Source organism: Oncorhynchus gorbuscha, linkage group LG19 (assembly GCF_021184085.1).
Source record: "Oncorhynchus gorbuscha isolate QuinsamMale2020 ecotype Even-year linkage group LG19, OgorEven_v1.0, whole genome shotgun sequence".
NCBI classification, from domain to species: domain Eukaryota; kingdom Metazoa; phylum Chordata; class Actinopteri; order Salmoniformes; family Salmonidae; genus Oncorhynchus; species Oncorhynchus gorbuscha.
This window is the reverse complement of record NC_060191.1, coordinates 54,150,936-54,165,583: the sequence shown is the minus strand read 5'-3', so window position 1 is coordinate 54,165,583 and position 14,648 is coordinate 54,150,936. Positions and strand designations below refer to the sequence as shown.

At 43.3% G+C, this 14,648-nt stretch overlaps 1 protein-coding gene across 2 annotated transcripts in view; it reads left to right on the top strand.

Moving 5' to 3' along the window:
* The window catches only part of LOC124005768 (protein Aster-B-like), a 95,700-nt gene extending 81,363 nt beyond the window's left edge, over window positions 1-14,337 (top strand). Inside the window, exons 1-17 of one of the 2 annotated variants that reach the window (XM_046315292.1) lie at window positions 673-2,850; window positions 4,475-4,559; window positions 4,805-4,908; window positions 5,133-5,228; window positions 5,348-5,428; window positions 5,555-5,670; window positions 5,901-6,087; window positions 6,305-6,488; window positions 6,658-6,804; window positions 6,916-7,180; window positions 7,291-7,394; window positions 7,513-7,719; window positions 7,941-8,031; window positions 8,328-8,339; window positions 9,143-9,250; window positions 9,516-9,636; window positions 10,138-14,337. In XM_046315292.1, coding sequence (XP_046171248.1) covers window positions 2,671-2,850; window positions 4,475-4,559; window positions 4,805-4,908; window positions 5,133-5,228; window positions 5,348-5,428; window positions 5,555-5,670; window positions 5,901-6,087; window positions 6,305-6,488; window positions 6,658-6,804; window positions 6,916-7,180; window positions 7,291-7,394; window positions 7,513-7,719; window positions 7,941-8,031; window positions 8,328-8,339; window positions 9,143-9,250; window positions 9,516-9,636; window positions 10,138-10,227 — 2,178 coding nt within the window. In that variant the 5' untranslated portion in view covers window positions 673-2,670 and the 3' untranslated portion in view covers window positions 10,228-14,337. Of the gene's footprint in view, window positions 1-672; window positions 2,851-4,474; window positions 4,560-4,804; window positions 4,909-5,132; window positions 5,229-5,347; window positions 5,429-5,554; window positions 5,671-5,900; window positions 6,088-6,304; window positions 6,489-6,657; window positions 6,805-6,915; window positions 7,181-7,290; window positions 7,395-7,512; window positions 7,720-7,940; window positions 8,032-8,327; window positions 8,340-9,142; window positions 9,251-9,515; window positions 9,637-10,137 lie in introns of those variants that run through there. The other variant, XM_046315291.1, reaches the window with a different exon arrangement.
* The last annotated feature ends 311 nt before the right edge of the window (window positions 14,338-14,648 follow it).

Below are 14,648 nucleotides of genomic sequence, written 5' to 3'. Positions count from 1 at the left end.
TGCTTTCTGATACTCTCACCTTTAGCTACTCACATTCATTTCTCTACTGTTCTACCATTACTAAAGGAAAGCATTCATAATGCCAATCTAGACATGATGTTGCTCCCAGAAGCATTAACTATGTAATTATGCCTAATCTCTGTTCTGGACCATTGAAACATATATTGGTATGTGTCTGATGCAGTGCTATACCTGAGGGCATGTGGTAGGCTATGTGGTAGGCCATGCAGTCACTGTGTTTCTCTACAAGGCAGTGATGTTCTCCCGTGGCACTGAACCTCCTGGGATTACATCACAACCGTCCTGATATGAGGTCTAAGCCCAGTAGAGACACACAACAGGCCCCACCCTGCCGTATCAACTTTCCTAATGACTCTGTTGCAATGCTTTCATGGCAACTGTACAGGACCTACGCAGGGAGTTGAGGTATTAACAAGGAAATCAATGTCTGCCAGACACCGAATGTAGTGGCTCATAGTATCGACAGTGACTAAAGTGGCTGGTTTAAGAGACTGCTTTTCTCCTAGAGATTTGTGAGGTGAAATGTCTGCCTCCTCATACTCTCTGGTCTATGAAAACATTATAGTTTATCTCCCCTGCATATGAGAGACGGGGGGGGGGGGGACATGTTTACTCTGAGGTAGATTCTCACACAAAGGACACCACTGTAGATCTCCTAACACATGTTTTTTACAGCAGTGTGTCTTATGCAGGACAGGGTGAATAGTCAGAGATCCTGGCTTGACTGTGTTTCTAAACCAGCCAGCACCTCTCTGCTGAGCTGTTCCCACATCTGGTTCTAATCAACAGACCCTCCCAGCATCAACAGACCATTAGCAGGGAAATTGACAAAGAAAGGTGTGTTTCAGATAGAGACGAAAGTCTTCACACGCACATTCATACACCCTCCCTTGACAGTGCCGCTTACAATGGCTATACACATGCATACACCTGCCTGACCACTCCTCTCTACAATGGTTTTGTAGCAACCTACGGACAGTGGGGTGAGAGACTGGCCTCATTGTTTGTGTGAGGATAGACCGTAAACCATCCCTGAAACTAATGGGGCCCCACCCTGGTTGACTGTGCCAGTCTCCGACATCTCTCTCTGTTTACCCAGCAGGTTAATGATTAACCGCCACCTCAGGGACTGTCTATAGCCCCATCACCACCTGGCAGCTACACTGTCCTAGGACTTGTCACATTGTCACCTGGAGAAGATGGGAGATAGTCGTATCAATGGCTTCTGCGTTTGCTTTAGTCTTCATTTTCCTTTTTAGGAAAGGCTCTTGGAAAAACGTTGAATTCAGATACTACTCGATTATCTGACTGTTTTTCTTGGATGCAGTTTTAGAAGAGAGTGGGCTTGCATGGCTCGCAAACGTCTGATGGAACCTTATTCCCTGGATGCAGAGGCATTTTCAACAGGACGAAAGCTGTTCACGTCTGAGAGGGGTCTGTGAATGATCTGCACTGGTTTCAATAGTGTGCTGAGGATTATTTTGCTTCCCTTCACATTCAGTTTCCTGGAGCGTATTTCTCCTCACTGATTTGGTTAGATGTTGAGGGGGGTTGTGGAAATTGAGTAAGCAGGAAAGGTGTAGAATTTGTAGCGGAATTCCAGGGCACAATTCCATCCACAACTGAGACTAATGGCGTGCCAAATGTAGCCACAGTTTTGGTTTTGTTGCTGTTGTCGTGTCCACCTCCCACCACTGTGCTGATAGGTTGTTTTACCCAGCTCAGAGTCAGATGAGAACCAATCTCTGTGCCTGTCTATCTAGTCTGATCGTAGTAACTGACAGGGATCTGGTTTCAGGAGTGCATTACTTGACCTTAAGGGCCAGGAGAGTTGTGGGGGGTAGAGAGTAGGGAAATAGGTCACAGGGATCCAGGGGGGGTGTTTAGTAATAGTAACACCTCTAAATGTGTTAAGACTCTCATGCAATTGCTTTCCAATACCTGAATGGTCAACAACAGGGGAAGTGGACATACTCCCAGAGGTGCAATACTCCAACTGCATTAGACTGAGCCGTCATGCGACTCCGTGCCGCACCACTCAAGATTAATGGACATGTTTTTCTTCACGGAGCATAGAAGTAACTGAAGGTTGTGTGCACATCTGTCCTCTGTAACTCAATCTCCTTGTCAGCCAGTGAGACGGGGCTGCACTCCTTTCCAGTTAGGAAACACTCTCTCTTTCTCTGTGTTTTTCTCTTTACCAAGGAAATTTTTCTTGCTTTCGCTGCTGGTGTGTCTGAGCTGTGCACACCAAAGCACTCTGAGGCGTCTGGATCTGGACAGGGTAACATTGCATGCCTGCCAGAGCTGCCATTATAATAAAAGACTTGTGGCCAGGGTTACTAGAGGCCAACGGCCGCAGCTCCTCTCTGTGTTTGATAGAGACAGAGGGAAAGGGAGAGAGGACTGGAATCATGTGGCAGCAGTCAGCTGGGTCCAGCTCTCACACTGAAAGGGAGTAGCACCCATACCGGGTCAGTCACAGCAGTCTCCAAGAAACAACCACTGGGCACACAACAGCTCTGTCTGTTTGTCTGCAGCAGACCTGGACCCTAACCCACTCGCATTTAAATCGACCGCTCTGAGGACCCCACAAGAGCACCACTGGTTTAGGTGTCCGCCCGTGTGCCTGAGGGAAGTGAGTGGAATATGGAGGCTCAGGAGGCTCACAGAGGACTGGAGTCAGACTGGCAGGTGGTGCTGGAGCTGGATAAAGCCCTGGCTGGGTGGCTCCCACAGGATCCGGCCCAGGGAGAGTTTGGCTGGGAGTGGGGCTGGGTCGCCTTGGACAACCAAGACCAGGACTGGGAGTCAGAGGAGGTCCCTGCAGTAAGTGACTGACCCTCCCCCCAGAGAGCTGATGCCAGGAGGGGTAGCAGCGGGGAGGGAAGAGGGGTGAGAAGGTTGGGATGGGCAGTTTGTGTACTGTACCTGCTCCAAGAGCATAACTCTGTGGTTCCCTCCCGCAATTATATTTTGGAAAGCAAATGAAATGAAAGGCATGAGTCAGTAGCTATTTGCAATTCCATAGTACCCATGTACCCTTTCCCTGGACAAAGTAAGAAGGCTGCAGTTTAAGGGGAATAGGCAGGCTTTTGTTGTGAAATGGGAGCTCTAATACTCTTGATATGTTAGGCAGTTATAGAGAGTACTTTCTGTGAACATTTCTAGACTGTAAATATGTCCGACTCATAATCCATTTTTCCAGCCTTCAAAGTTCTCGAATTTACCAAGTGTTCTTGACAGGCACCAGTGGTTTTCATTCATAGCTTAACAGAAACAGATTATGTCTATCCATTCTGGGCTGTTCTGGTTATATGAGTATAGAACATGTACTGTAGCTAGTTGATGTTAATGTGAACAGTCTGATGTTTTCCTTCAGGTGGAAGCAGCGAGAGGTTTTTCCCATGAAGGGGTGTATTTGGTTACCGTACTGGCAGGCATTGTTTCCTGAAGCTGTTCCTATTAAAAGACAACATCTGGCTCAGACACATAGAGCCCTCACCCCTGCACTCACACTGGCTGTGGGTCACAGCAATTACTTCCCTCTTTAAACAAGCCTGAATCCAGGCCCAAGATAAGATGTACCTTAATGCCTGAGAATGTAACGAGAGAATTAATTCCTCTGTGTGAGAACAGAACATTTCTTAACCGACAATGGACAGAGACTAAATTTGATAAGATAAACCAATTGCTACATAAGGGTTTGATATCAGAACAGATTTGATTTGTGTCTTTGTCCCTCTCTGTCCTACATATTAACTGTTGCGCCACAAAAAGCAGCATTGTGTGTGTTCATATAATGATGTTACTATATATTGTTGTCTTGGGAATGTGACTCACATTAGGAATGCTCACGATGCTCAAAAGCATGCTTATTGAATGTTTTGAAGTGGCTAAATGTCAACAGGGGATTGTGCTTTTGTATAAAATGCCCTTGTGAAAATGGATGCAGTCCAGTGTGTATATGTGAGATAGAGAGCGTGTGTTCAGGAATGTGTATGTGTGAGATAGAGAGCGTGTGTTCAGGAATGTGTATGTGTGAGATAGAGAGCGTGTGTTCAGGAATGTGTATGTGTGAGATAGAGAGCGTGTGTTCAGGAATGTGTATGTGTGAGATAGAGAGCGTGTGTTCAGGAATGTGTATGTGTGAGATAGAGAGCGTGTGTTCAGGAATGTATATGTGTGAGATAGAGAGTGTGTGTTCAGGAATGTGTATGTGTGAGATAGAGAGCGTGTGTTCAGGAATGTGTATGTGTGAGATAGAGAGCGTGTGTTCAGGAATGTGTATGTGTGAGATAGAGAGCGTGTGTTCAGGAATGTGTATGTGTGAGATAGAGAGCGTGTGTTCAGGAATGTGTATGTGTGAGATAGAGAGCGTGTGTTCAGGAATGTGTATGTGTGAGTCGCCCCTCTCTCAAGAAGTTATCATTGTTGCTCTCCGTCTCTCCAGGTGTTGAGCCCCACATACAAACAGCGTAATGAGGACTTCAGGAAGCTCTTCAAGCAGCTACCGGACACAGAGCGACTCATCGTGGGTGAGTTACAAACGCAAAATACTAGGCAACTATGGCCAATTCTGTCAGCAATACGGTGGATATAGGAACATCTTTTGGTTTTGGACACGTTTGCATTGGCTGTTTGGAGTCCATTCCATTTAAACTATCAATTCAGGTAATTCATCTTTTGAATTGACTATGTTGAAATATAATGAACCCCGACCTTGATGGGTGGATGTATCCTTCCTGGGCTCTGATATTTGACCTCTGACCTGTGCTGGCAGATTACTCCTGCGCCCTACAACGAGACATCCTCCTGCAGGGCCGACTCTACCTCTCAGAAAACTGGATCTGTTTTTATAGCAACATCTTCCGCTGGGAAACGCTGGTACGCACTGGGCCTCTGCCTGGGGCTTTCTGTTCTTTTGATCTTATCTATATTTCTCTGGTATTGGTTAGTTTGCAATATTGAAATAGAATTGATTGTATTTCTATAGTTTGCATCACAGTATATATTGCATTATTGTGGTTCAGTAACAGTTCAACAGATATATTTATCTGAATATTAAGCAATGCTGGAACAAAAACTATTTTGCTTGCATGTGTGTGCAGCTGACAGTGAGGCTGAAGGACATCTGCACCATGACGAAGGAGAAGACAGCCCGCCTCATCCCCAATGCCATCCAGGTGTCCACAGATGGTGAGAAGGTAAGACAGGATAGGGACTGAATTTTTGGCATTCACTGACTGAGGGGAGGCTCAAACCTTCTCCTTGGCCTTATTTCAGAGCATATATATATTTATTTTTTTCCATTCTCTCCTCACAGCACTTTTTCACCTCATTTGGAGCGCGGGACAGGACCTACATGATGATGTTCAGATTATGGCAGAATGCACTGCTGGACAAAGTAAGCCAGCAACCTCAATTAACCTCATCACAAATAGATCTACATGTTCAGTATATTGCTACTTTTCTTTTCCATTGAATCCAAGTCTCTGCCGTACTGAGTGTCGTCTCTAACCCTGTGCTCTAGCCCCTGTGCCCCAAAGAGCTATGGCACTTTGTCCATCAGTGCTATGGCAACGAACTAGGCCTGACCAGTGACGACGAAGACTACGTTCCCCCTGATGACGACTTCAACACCATGGGGTGGGTGTGGTTTCCATGGCAACAGATCTAAACAATGCCTCATCAATTACCATGGTTGATTACAATGCCCTTGATCTTCTGCGGGTTGTTATGAGAGGCTGGCCTCATTACTGAAGCATACACAAATACACACCACTCTCTCAGCCCGCTTCACATCCCTCTCAGCAACACTCCAGAACTCCTAACCCTAACCTCCAGCCCTTCCCTGTTCCCCCACGGTGATGGTGCAGGTTCTGTGAGGAGATCCCTAACGAGGAGAATGAGATCAGTAATGACAACTCGTCTAAGAGCAGCGTGGAGGCCAAGCACGAGGGCAGCCCACCATCCATACACAAGAAATGCATCATCACCAACAGCACCATCAGCTCATCCATCAGCAGCGAGCCCCTCTCTGTGAGTCTCAGCGACATAATAGAGGTCAGAGGTTAAATCAATTACTGTTAGGTTATTTGTTTTGATGGAGTGGGAAATGCATTTGTTATTCTGCCTATAACTTGCATATGTGGAATGTTTTGTAATTTGATAACCAAAACATAAACACAGCCCAATCCTACTCGTAACTATGTACTAAAGTATCCTACAGTGCCTTTCTAGTGACTGACCCCCACCCCCCTTCCCACTCTGTGTGTCCTAGTTTGACCTCCCTCCAGAGGAGTACATCGATTGCCTCCCTGACGGAGAACTGCTGGCCTTGCCCCTGGTGCTGGAGCAGAGGCTAGCGGAGGCCAGCGGCCTGATGCCCTCTACCTCCCTGGACTTCAACGACAATGAAGACATCCCCACCGAACTTAGCGACTCCTCAGAGACCCACGACGAGGGTACGGCTTCAATCTTCCGTCCATGAACAGATTTGATGCATATACTGTATATATGGCATGAAACAGGCTCTTCAGTGATGCCACTAAGTCTTGGTAATACTGTCTCCATATGATATTATGTCCCCAAGGGCACTTCATCTAAAGTGTGTTTCCCTCTATGGTTCTCCAGCAGGGGAGGTGCAGGCCTTCCACGATGACCTTAAAGGGAGACAGTACATCGATGAGGTTTACAAGTTCAGTGTGGACAAGATGTATGACATCCTCTTCACAGAATCCCAGTTTATGACCGACTTCATGGAGCAGCGCAGGTTTTCAGGTCAGTCAGACATTCTGTCCGTTGGCGTTAGCATCACATTATTGTCTCTTCCATTGGTGTCGTCCTTTGACTATGTAGTGATCGAATGTGTATCCATATAACGCCACACAGATATAGTGTTTCACCCCTGGAAGAAGGACGACGCAGCGGGGAACCAGACGAGAGAGATCATGTACACCATCTCCCTGTCCAACCCCCTGGCCCCCAAGACAGCCACGGTCACAGAGACGCAGACACTGTACAAGGCCAGCCATGAGAGTGAGTGCTACATCATCGATGCTGAGGTCATCACACACGACGTGCCCTACCACGACTACTTCTACACCCTCAACCGTTACATGCTGACACGGGTGGCCAAGAACAAGTGCCGGTTAAGGTGAGGAGGACCTTATAGCAGCTGTTGTAATAACATGTGGCTCTTGAAACTATTACATGTTCATTTAGAAACACTGCCTCAACTTATACCAGTGGATGCCTTGTCCCTAGGGTGTCCACTGAGCTGCGTTACAGAAAACAGCCATGGGGATTAGTGAAGGGCTTTATTGAGAAGAACTTCTGGAGCGGGCTGGACGAGAATTTCCACCATCTTGGTAAATTCCTCTACTAGCTGTTATGTCTGTCACACCAAATATCCAGCAACATTTAATCTGACGACCGAATGCCATCCTAATGTATGAACGTAAAAACGGCTTCTGTGTGCCCTGTCAGAGTTGGAGCTGTCGAAGGTGGAGGATGTGGTTTTGGGGTCGACCCTGCCTTCTCCCAAGGTCAAGGGGGTGAAGACGTCTGTGAGACGGAGGAAGAGACCCCTGGTCCACCTACGGAGCCAGCACCTGGACGACGCCCTCCTCAGCCCCGTCACCACGCCAACCGACAATGAGGTCATCCACCGCATCAAACATGCGGGCGTGACAGGTCAGAGGGCAGGGGGACACTTTAAAAAAGTTTATATTATATAAACTATATATATTATATCTTTTATATTTTTGATACTCTTATAAACTCTTAGTGCACTGTAGATTCTTATACACTTTCATAAGGTACATACATTACATACACTGTTATACATTTCCACACATCATATTGTGTTAAATATATCTAGTTGACCTTGTCCGTGTTTGTGCTGCCCCCCTCAGGTTCCACTCAGACCAGGCACATGCCTGAGCACCTTCCTGGAGGCTTCGCCCTCTACAGTGTGTCCAAACTGCTGCTCATCATCAGCTTTGTGTGAGTACACACTCATACACACACACACATGCAGTATACACACTCACTTTCAGATCCATCTTAACAATTTGTGTTTCATTTGTAGTTATTTCAGTTCAACTCTCTTTGAAATATTTAGTAGTTAGCAAAAATCTGATTCTGTGTTAAACATTTGTTTTGTTTGTCATCTGAATGTGATTCTCCTCTCCTTTCCTCTCCTCTCCTCTCCTCTTCTCTCCTCTCCTTTCCTCTCCTTTCCTCTCCTCTCCTTTCCTCTCCTCTCCTCTCCTCTCCTCTCCTTTCATTGCTTGCCATAGGATCTGTCTAAGGTACATCTGGCTAAAGATAAACCACTTAGACCTGACCAGGAAACATACTCCTCCCTCATTTTAACTGGTTCATTAAAACCTCTTAAGGATCTGCCCCTTTTTTTCAATTTTTGCCTAAAATTACATACCCAAATCTAACTGCCTCTGGCTCAGGACCTGAAGCAAGGACATGCATAATCTTGATACCATTTGAAAGGAAACACTTTGAAGTTTGTGGAAATGTGAAATTAATGTAGGAGAATATAACACATTAGATATGGTGAAAGATAATACAAAAAAAACATGTTTTTTTGTATTTTTCTTTGAAATGTAAGAGAGGCCATAATGAATTATTCTAGCCCCGGTGCAATTTAGACTTTGGCCACTAGATGGCATCAATGTATGTTCAAAGTTTTAGACTGATCCAATGAACTATTGCATATTATTCCAAATGTTGTCAAGACTGCCTAAATGTGCCTAATTGGTTTATTCATACATTTTCAAGTTCATAATTGTGCACTCTCCTCAAACAATAGCTTGATATTTGTTCACTGTAATAGCTACTGCATATTGGACAGTGCAGTTAGATTAACAAGAATTTAAGCTTTCTGCCCATATCAGATATGTCTATGTCCTGGGATTTTTGTATTGTTTCTGACAACCTCATGCTAATCACATTAGCCTACATTAGCTCAACCATCCCGAGGTCTGGACAACGATCCTAGAGGTTAATGAATATGCAGACTAAAGCACCTGTGTAGCTTTCATTACTCATTTTCTTTCCTTTGTCCCTTACATTCTTCTGTTTTCCTCTCCTCCTTCAGCCTGGTTTTGCTGGTGTTCCTCAACATGATGCTGTTCTATAAGCTGTGGATGCTGGAGTATTCTGCACAGCATCTTACCACCTGGCAAGGGCTGCGGATACATGAAAGGTACGCTAAGTTGCTAACCACCCATAGGTTTTTGGCATTATGCCTATTGCCTACATAATACTATAATTGATATGAATGTGTACTTAGTCAAACCCAGACTGCATATGCCTGTTTAGTTTCATCTGAAAACCACATGGGCTTCATCCTGTTTTCCCAACTTCAAAAAACAATGCTGCAGAATTGCCCCTGAACAATACATAGCTTTGAGTTGCTCTTGGCCGTGGCATCTGGGTGTGTTTGACAGTATGTGTGTATTTCTTTCTAGTAAACTGCCCCAGACGCAGATGGAGTGGGCCCAGCTCCTGGAGTCCCAACAGCTTTACCATGATGCTGAGCTGCAGAAGTGGAGAGAGATCATCAAATCCTCAGTGGTACTATTAGACCAGGTAGGAAACAGTGGTACTATTAGACCAGGTAGGGAACAGTGGTACTATTAGACCAGGTAGGGAACAGTGATACTATTAGACCAGGTAGGGAACAGTGGTACTATTAGACCGTGTAGGGAACAGTGGTACTATTAGACCAGGTAGGGAACAGTGATACTATTAGACCAGGTAGGGAACAGTGGTACTATTAGACCGTGTAGGGAACAGTGGTACTATTAGACCAGGTAGGGAACAGTGGTACTATTAGACCAGGTAGGGAACAGTGGTACTATTAGACCAGGTAGGGAACAGTGGTACTATTAGACCAGGTAGGGAACAGTGGTACTATTAGTCCAGGTAGGGAACACAGAGGACAGATACAGTTACAAGCATTAACACAAGGCTAAGAATCAAATCCTCTAGGTTTTTGTGCAGGGTCTCAAAGTGTGAAAGATATTTCTCATAAGAAGCTATGATTATAGTTACTTGCAAGGTTTTAATGTTTTCTGTTTCCCTCTTCAGATGAAAGGCTCTCTACTGAACCTTCAAAGGGGCATTGGCTTAAGGGACTACAGCTCAGAAGCTGAGGAGAAAAGAAGCGCTTACAACTGACATACGAGTTTAGGCCATGAGGGCATGGTGTGCAATATAGGAACTGTTTGTGTATAAGTATGCAAACAAAACAATGAGAGACAAGAGACCAACAGACTGCCAGGCAAGCTGGCCCAGTGTGAGAGGGACCGCCTACCGGCTGCCGTCCCCCAGCTCAGAGGTCATGACCCCGCAGGTCAGGACGTGCCCCTATCACAGACAGGAATTGAACAGTGTGTTTCCCACAGCACTGAGGCATCGTGGGAAGGCAACAGCTCCGCTTACCCTGACGCCACTTCTGTCTCTTATTTTTCTTTGTCTTTTAATGTTGGAAGGACATCGTACTGTCAGCCATTGCCACATGGGGAATGGAGGACAACAAAAAGCTCAGCATGTGATTTTACTCATCACCTTAACTCCTGTCAATGAGGTGGTCCCATTCCTGCTCTGTGAGTGTCTAAAGACAAACAAAAGAGGAGAGATAGATGAGGAAAGGGGACCTACAGTCTCAAGACTTTCTACACTCCCTTGACTGTTCCAAACCGATCCTCCCCTACAGGTCCCCGCTGCAGTGTCCCTTTTATGAACTCCTCTGATCGTGACCACAGATCATGCTCTAGAGTAGCAGGATCACCAGCAGATATATATTATAGAGTGTGTGTATGTGCAAGCGCATTTCCACTGAAATGTCTCAACTGCCTTGTTTTTGCCCCGGGCTCAACAGTGCATCAGGGCTGGTTTCCCTAATCACCTAGAGCTAGGCTGTTGTGTTGGAATTTGCATAATGATTGACTTAGGTGGAGGAGGTTCCTTCTCACAGGTACTCAATAAAGAGAAACGTTAAGAGATTGCAGGATGTTGTTGGGGATATGTAATGTGGCGTGTCAAAACATCCATGCTTGGTGGCAAATGGATCTCCTGTTAAAAACAGGAATTTATGGAATTTAGAGTCTTCTTGAAGGTTTATGAATGAGCTTTACGTGGTATTGCCACTGTTGTACTAGTTGGGTAATGCAGTTCATTGTCCATCAGACTTATCAACTTATCAGTTGTGGAACAGTATTTTGATCCATTTTTTAGAATGATAGCTAGCCTGTCACTTCTACTTTCAAAGTACGGAAACAATACAGAGCTTTTATTTATCAGTTACTGGTGATTTGTTTTATGCACAGTGTTAATTAGTTCCATTATTTGTTGCACATTTATCAAAATGAGTTTGTACTGATCCATAAGACCCGAGAATGTAGTACAACTTGACCCGTAGTCTTTTCTGTAGGAAAAGACAGCATGCAGACTAAGAGGTCATTGATACTTGAAAAAGGGATACTGCAGCAAGACAATTAGGGAGACCTGTGTTCTTATGTAAGTGTTTTATTACTAAACTGTGACTATATCTCTTAAAAATGTTTGAGGATGAAAAAAATTATATAAATATATTTGAAATATATGTATATTTCAATATAGAATATTTGAAGATGTATACATAGCATATATTCATTGTTTATTTATGTATATAGGAAAGTTATCAAAGCTCTAGCTGGGTACAAAAATCTATGAAGAAAACTGTTTTCTTCAGAAAAGCATGCCAGATATGTCTGTGACATGTCTAGTATGCATGTGTGCTTGAGTGTACTGTATGTTTCTGTGTGCGTGTGTGTGTGCACATGTGTTAATTTCTACAGTGTGACATTTCTATCATTCCACACATGGATGCGTCTCAACATTTCATTTCTGGCACATGTAGCCAAACTGCCTTTTATAATGCCCATGCGTTTGGATGCAGCCTTGCATTAGCCTCTCTGGCTAACAGTTTACAATCAGCCCATATGGACATCTCTGTGTCCATGCCAAGTGGCTTGACTCAACCACACACACACACACACACACACACACCCTCTTTGCTTATCCATATCAACAACCTGCATCCCTGCTTATTCCAAATCATATACACACCCCCACTCTCCATGTCTAGTGTTTGGGTTGGAATCTGTACACAATTCAATTGAACCATAACAGAGGGTAGATAAAGCCTTCAGAAGATGTCATTCAATTTTCAATTAGCTATTTATCATTGATTTATTGAAAGACAAGTAAATACCTGCTGGATTAACCTCAGGTAGGCAGGCAATGTCTGAAGTGTAACCCCGAGCTGCGGCATGAGCTCAGGGATAAAATCACTTCCAAAAAGAGAAACAGTACTGCACTTTAAAGACCTTCCAAATAGTGAATAAAAGAAATTCAGTGGTATTGCAGCCCTTATGTTATAGTGAAACGGAAGCCCTTTTGCATTCTAAAAAGTATTATGTTTATCCAATATAATGCTTACTCTGTATCTTTGATTGAAATTTCCTTCCAATACATTTCTGTTCACTTGATGATGTAATTACATGATTTTGTGAGTGACTGTTCTCTTAAATATTTCAGGGTTAGACAGGACAGGAGTGGGTTGTGCGTGAACTGTGGAGGAGTGGATATCTATCTCTTTAATGCAGGGGCGTCAAACGGATTTTGCCCCAGGGGCCGCATTCGGTCCTCAATGAACGAGTGACGTTTTGAAAATGTGTTATACAGTATTTACTCGCAATCAAAATGTGCAACAAAGAAAAGCATCTATTCTGACTGTCTAGCTTTAATTTTGGTGATTGATAACAAGCTTGACACAGTCAAGAAACTGTATGAATGAAAGTCCATTATATGATTTCTACACAGTTTCGATTTGGTTTTAGTCGTTTTAAAGTATGTTGAGAATGTTTAACTCCCCGGCTTTAATGTGTGCTGGCGTTGCATTGGTGAGTTACTGAATGAGTGATCTCTCATGACAGACTATAGGCTAGATACTAGTTCTGGGTTGCCAAGGTTCCTGAATGAACATGTTTTAGGCTTGGCTCTCCTGCAGCGTGTCATATGATGACTTTTAATATCACAAGGTGTATTATTGATCATTTGTGGAAATCTTACGATCTTAACAACAGTGATTGGAAAGTATTTCTGTTTTATAGAAATCCCTTTCACAATCAAGCTATATTATACTGAAAGATGTGCGGAGGTTATGTTTCAAATATGTGATTATATTTCATATGTGAAAATGTGATTGAAATGCTTTGTTTAATTTTAAAGTGTATGGACTTTTTGAGTTATAAAATTGCTTGGATTTCTATATTTATTTCATGGACCATTTCAAATCATCTGAAAGAAGCACGGTAACATACCCATTGGGTTTCTCATGTTAGCAACTAGAATGTCTCCATAAGATAGGTGTATTCATTGTCATTCATTCCAAATGATAACTTAAAGTCATCTAATTCTGAAATTCATGACAATACCACAAAACATTACAACTAGTTTATAAGTATGGAATTAGCTGTTATGCAGAATTATAGCATGTTATGTATCATATGAGTAAACATCTTATGCTCGTGCTTATGAACTAGTTATAAGGGTATGGTTGATGTTTGTTCATGCAACAAGCTATTATACCATAGTGTAACAATATTCATAGAAAACACAGAATATTCAATCATATTATTCAGCATTACAAGCAATCGCTTAAAAAATAAAACTCTTGTCCCCTTATAGATCTGATTAGCTTTTTTTTTCGCACTCGCTCTCACATATTTTGCCATTAGCAAGTATTGATTGTATGATTGCTATTCTGGCTCTATAGCTTTGTAAACAAGGCTCCAGAAGTCTTGACAGCACCATTATGTTGTCATCAACACTGCATACATTGTGTTCTTCACTGACTACATTAATTGAAATATGCCTTGCTGAATCTCTGGCTAACTTACAGGAGTCCCAACCTCCTTGAAAATGACTACTGAACAAATGACTACTGAACACTTCTAACAAGTGTGTCTTGGCATTATCTTACTGGTGTAGCTCAGTTCAAAAACCTAATGTTTTGTTTTTTAGACCTGTTTTGATCTGTAAAATGATTCTTAATTAGATTTATATATGGTATACTGTACATATACGTTGTGTATATCTGCAGTCTACACACACTGACAAGAGAATCGAACCTGCGCTGTGCGTGGGTTTTGACTTGCCAATGACTTTGCCTAATAGAGACTAAGATAAAGTGGCTTTCTGGTAGATGTGAAGTTGAGATTGGAGGTATGAATAAAAATTGAACAAAAAGATTCAAGTTTGTGACGTTTCCTCTTTTAAAAAACATGTTCTCCATGATGAGGCCTACAAGAACTACATCAGCAACAACTGAACATGCAGGGCAAAGAGGGGAAAAAAATTGGTGAGTTAGATTCTGGGGTTCTTGCAGTCTTGGTTAATAACACATTTTATCAAGCACACCTGGACATACTATATTTCATCTCTGTTAACCCAGAAGTAATATTTTGCGTAATTTGGTCAGCTGTGTGATTAATTTGTGTTTATACCCGTTAGAACGAAGTCTCCACCCTTGCAAAAGGAAACCAGAGACACAA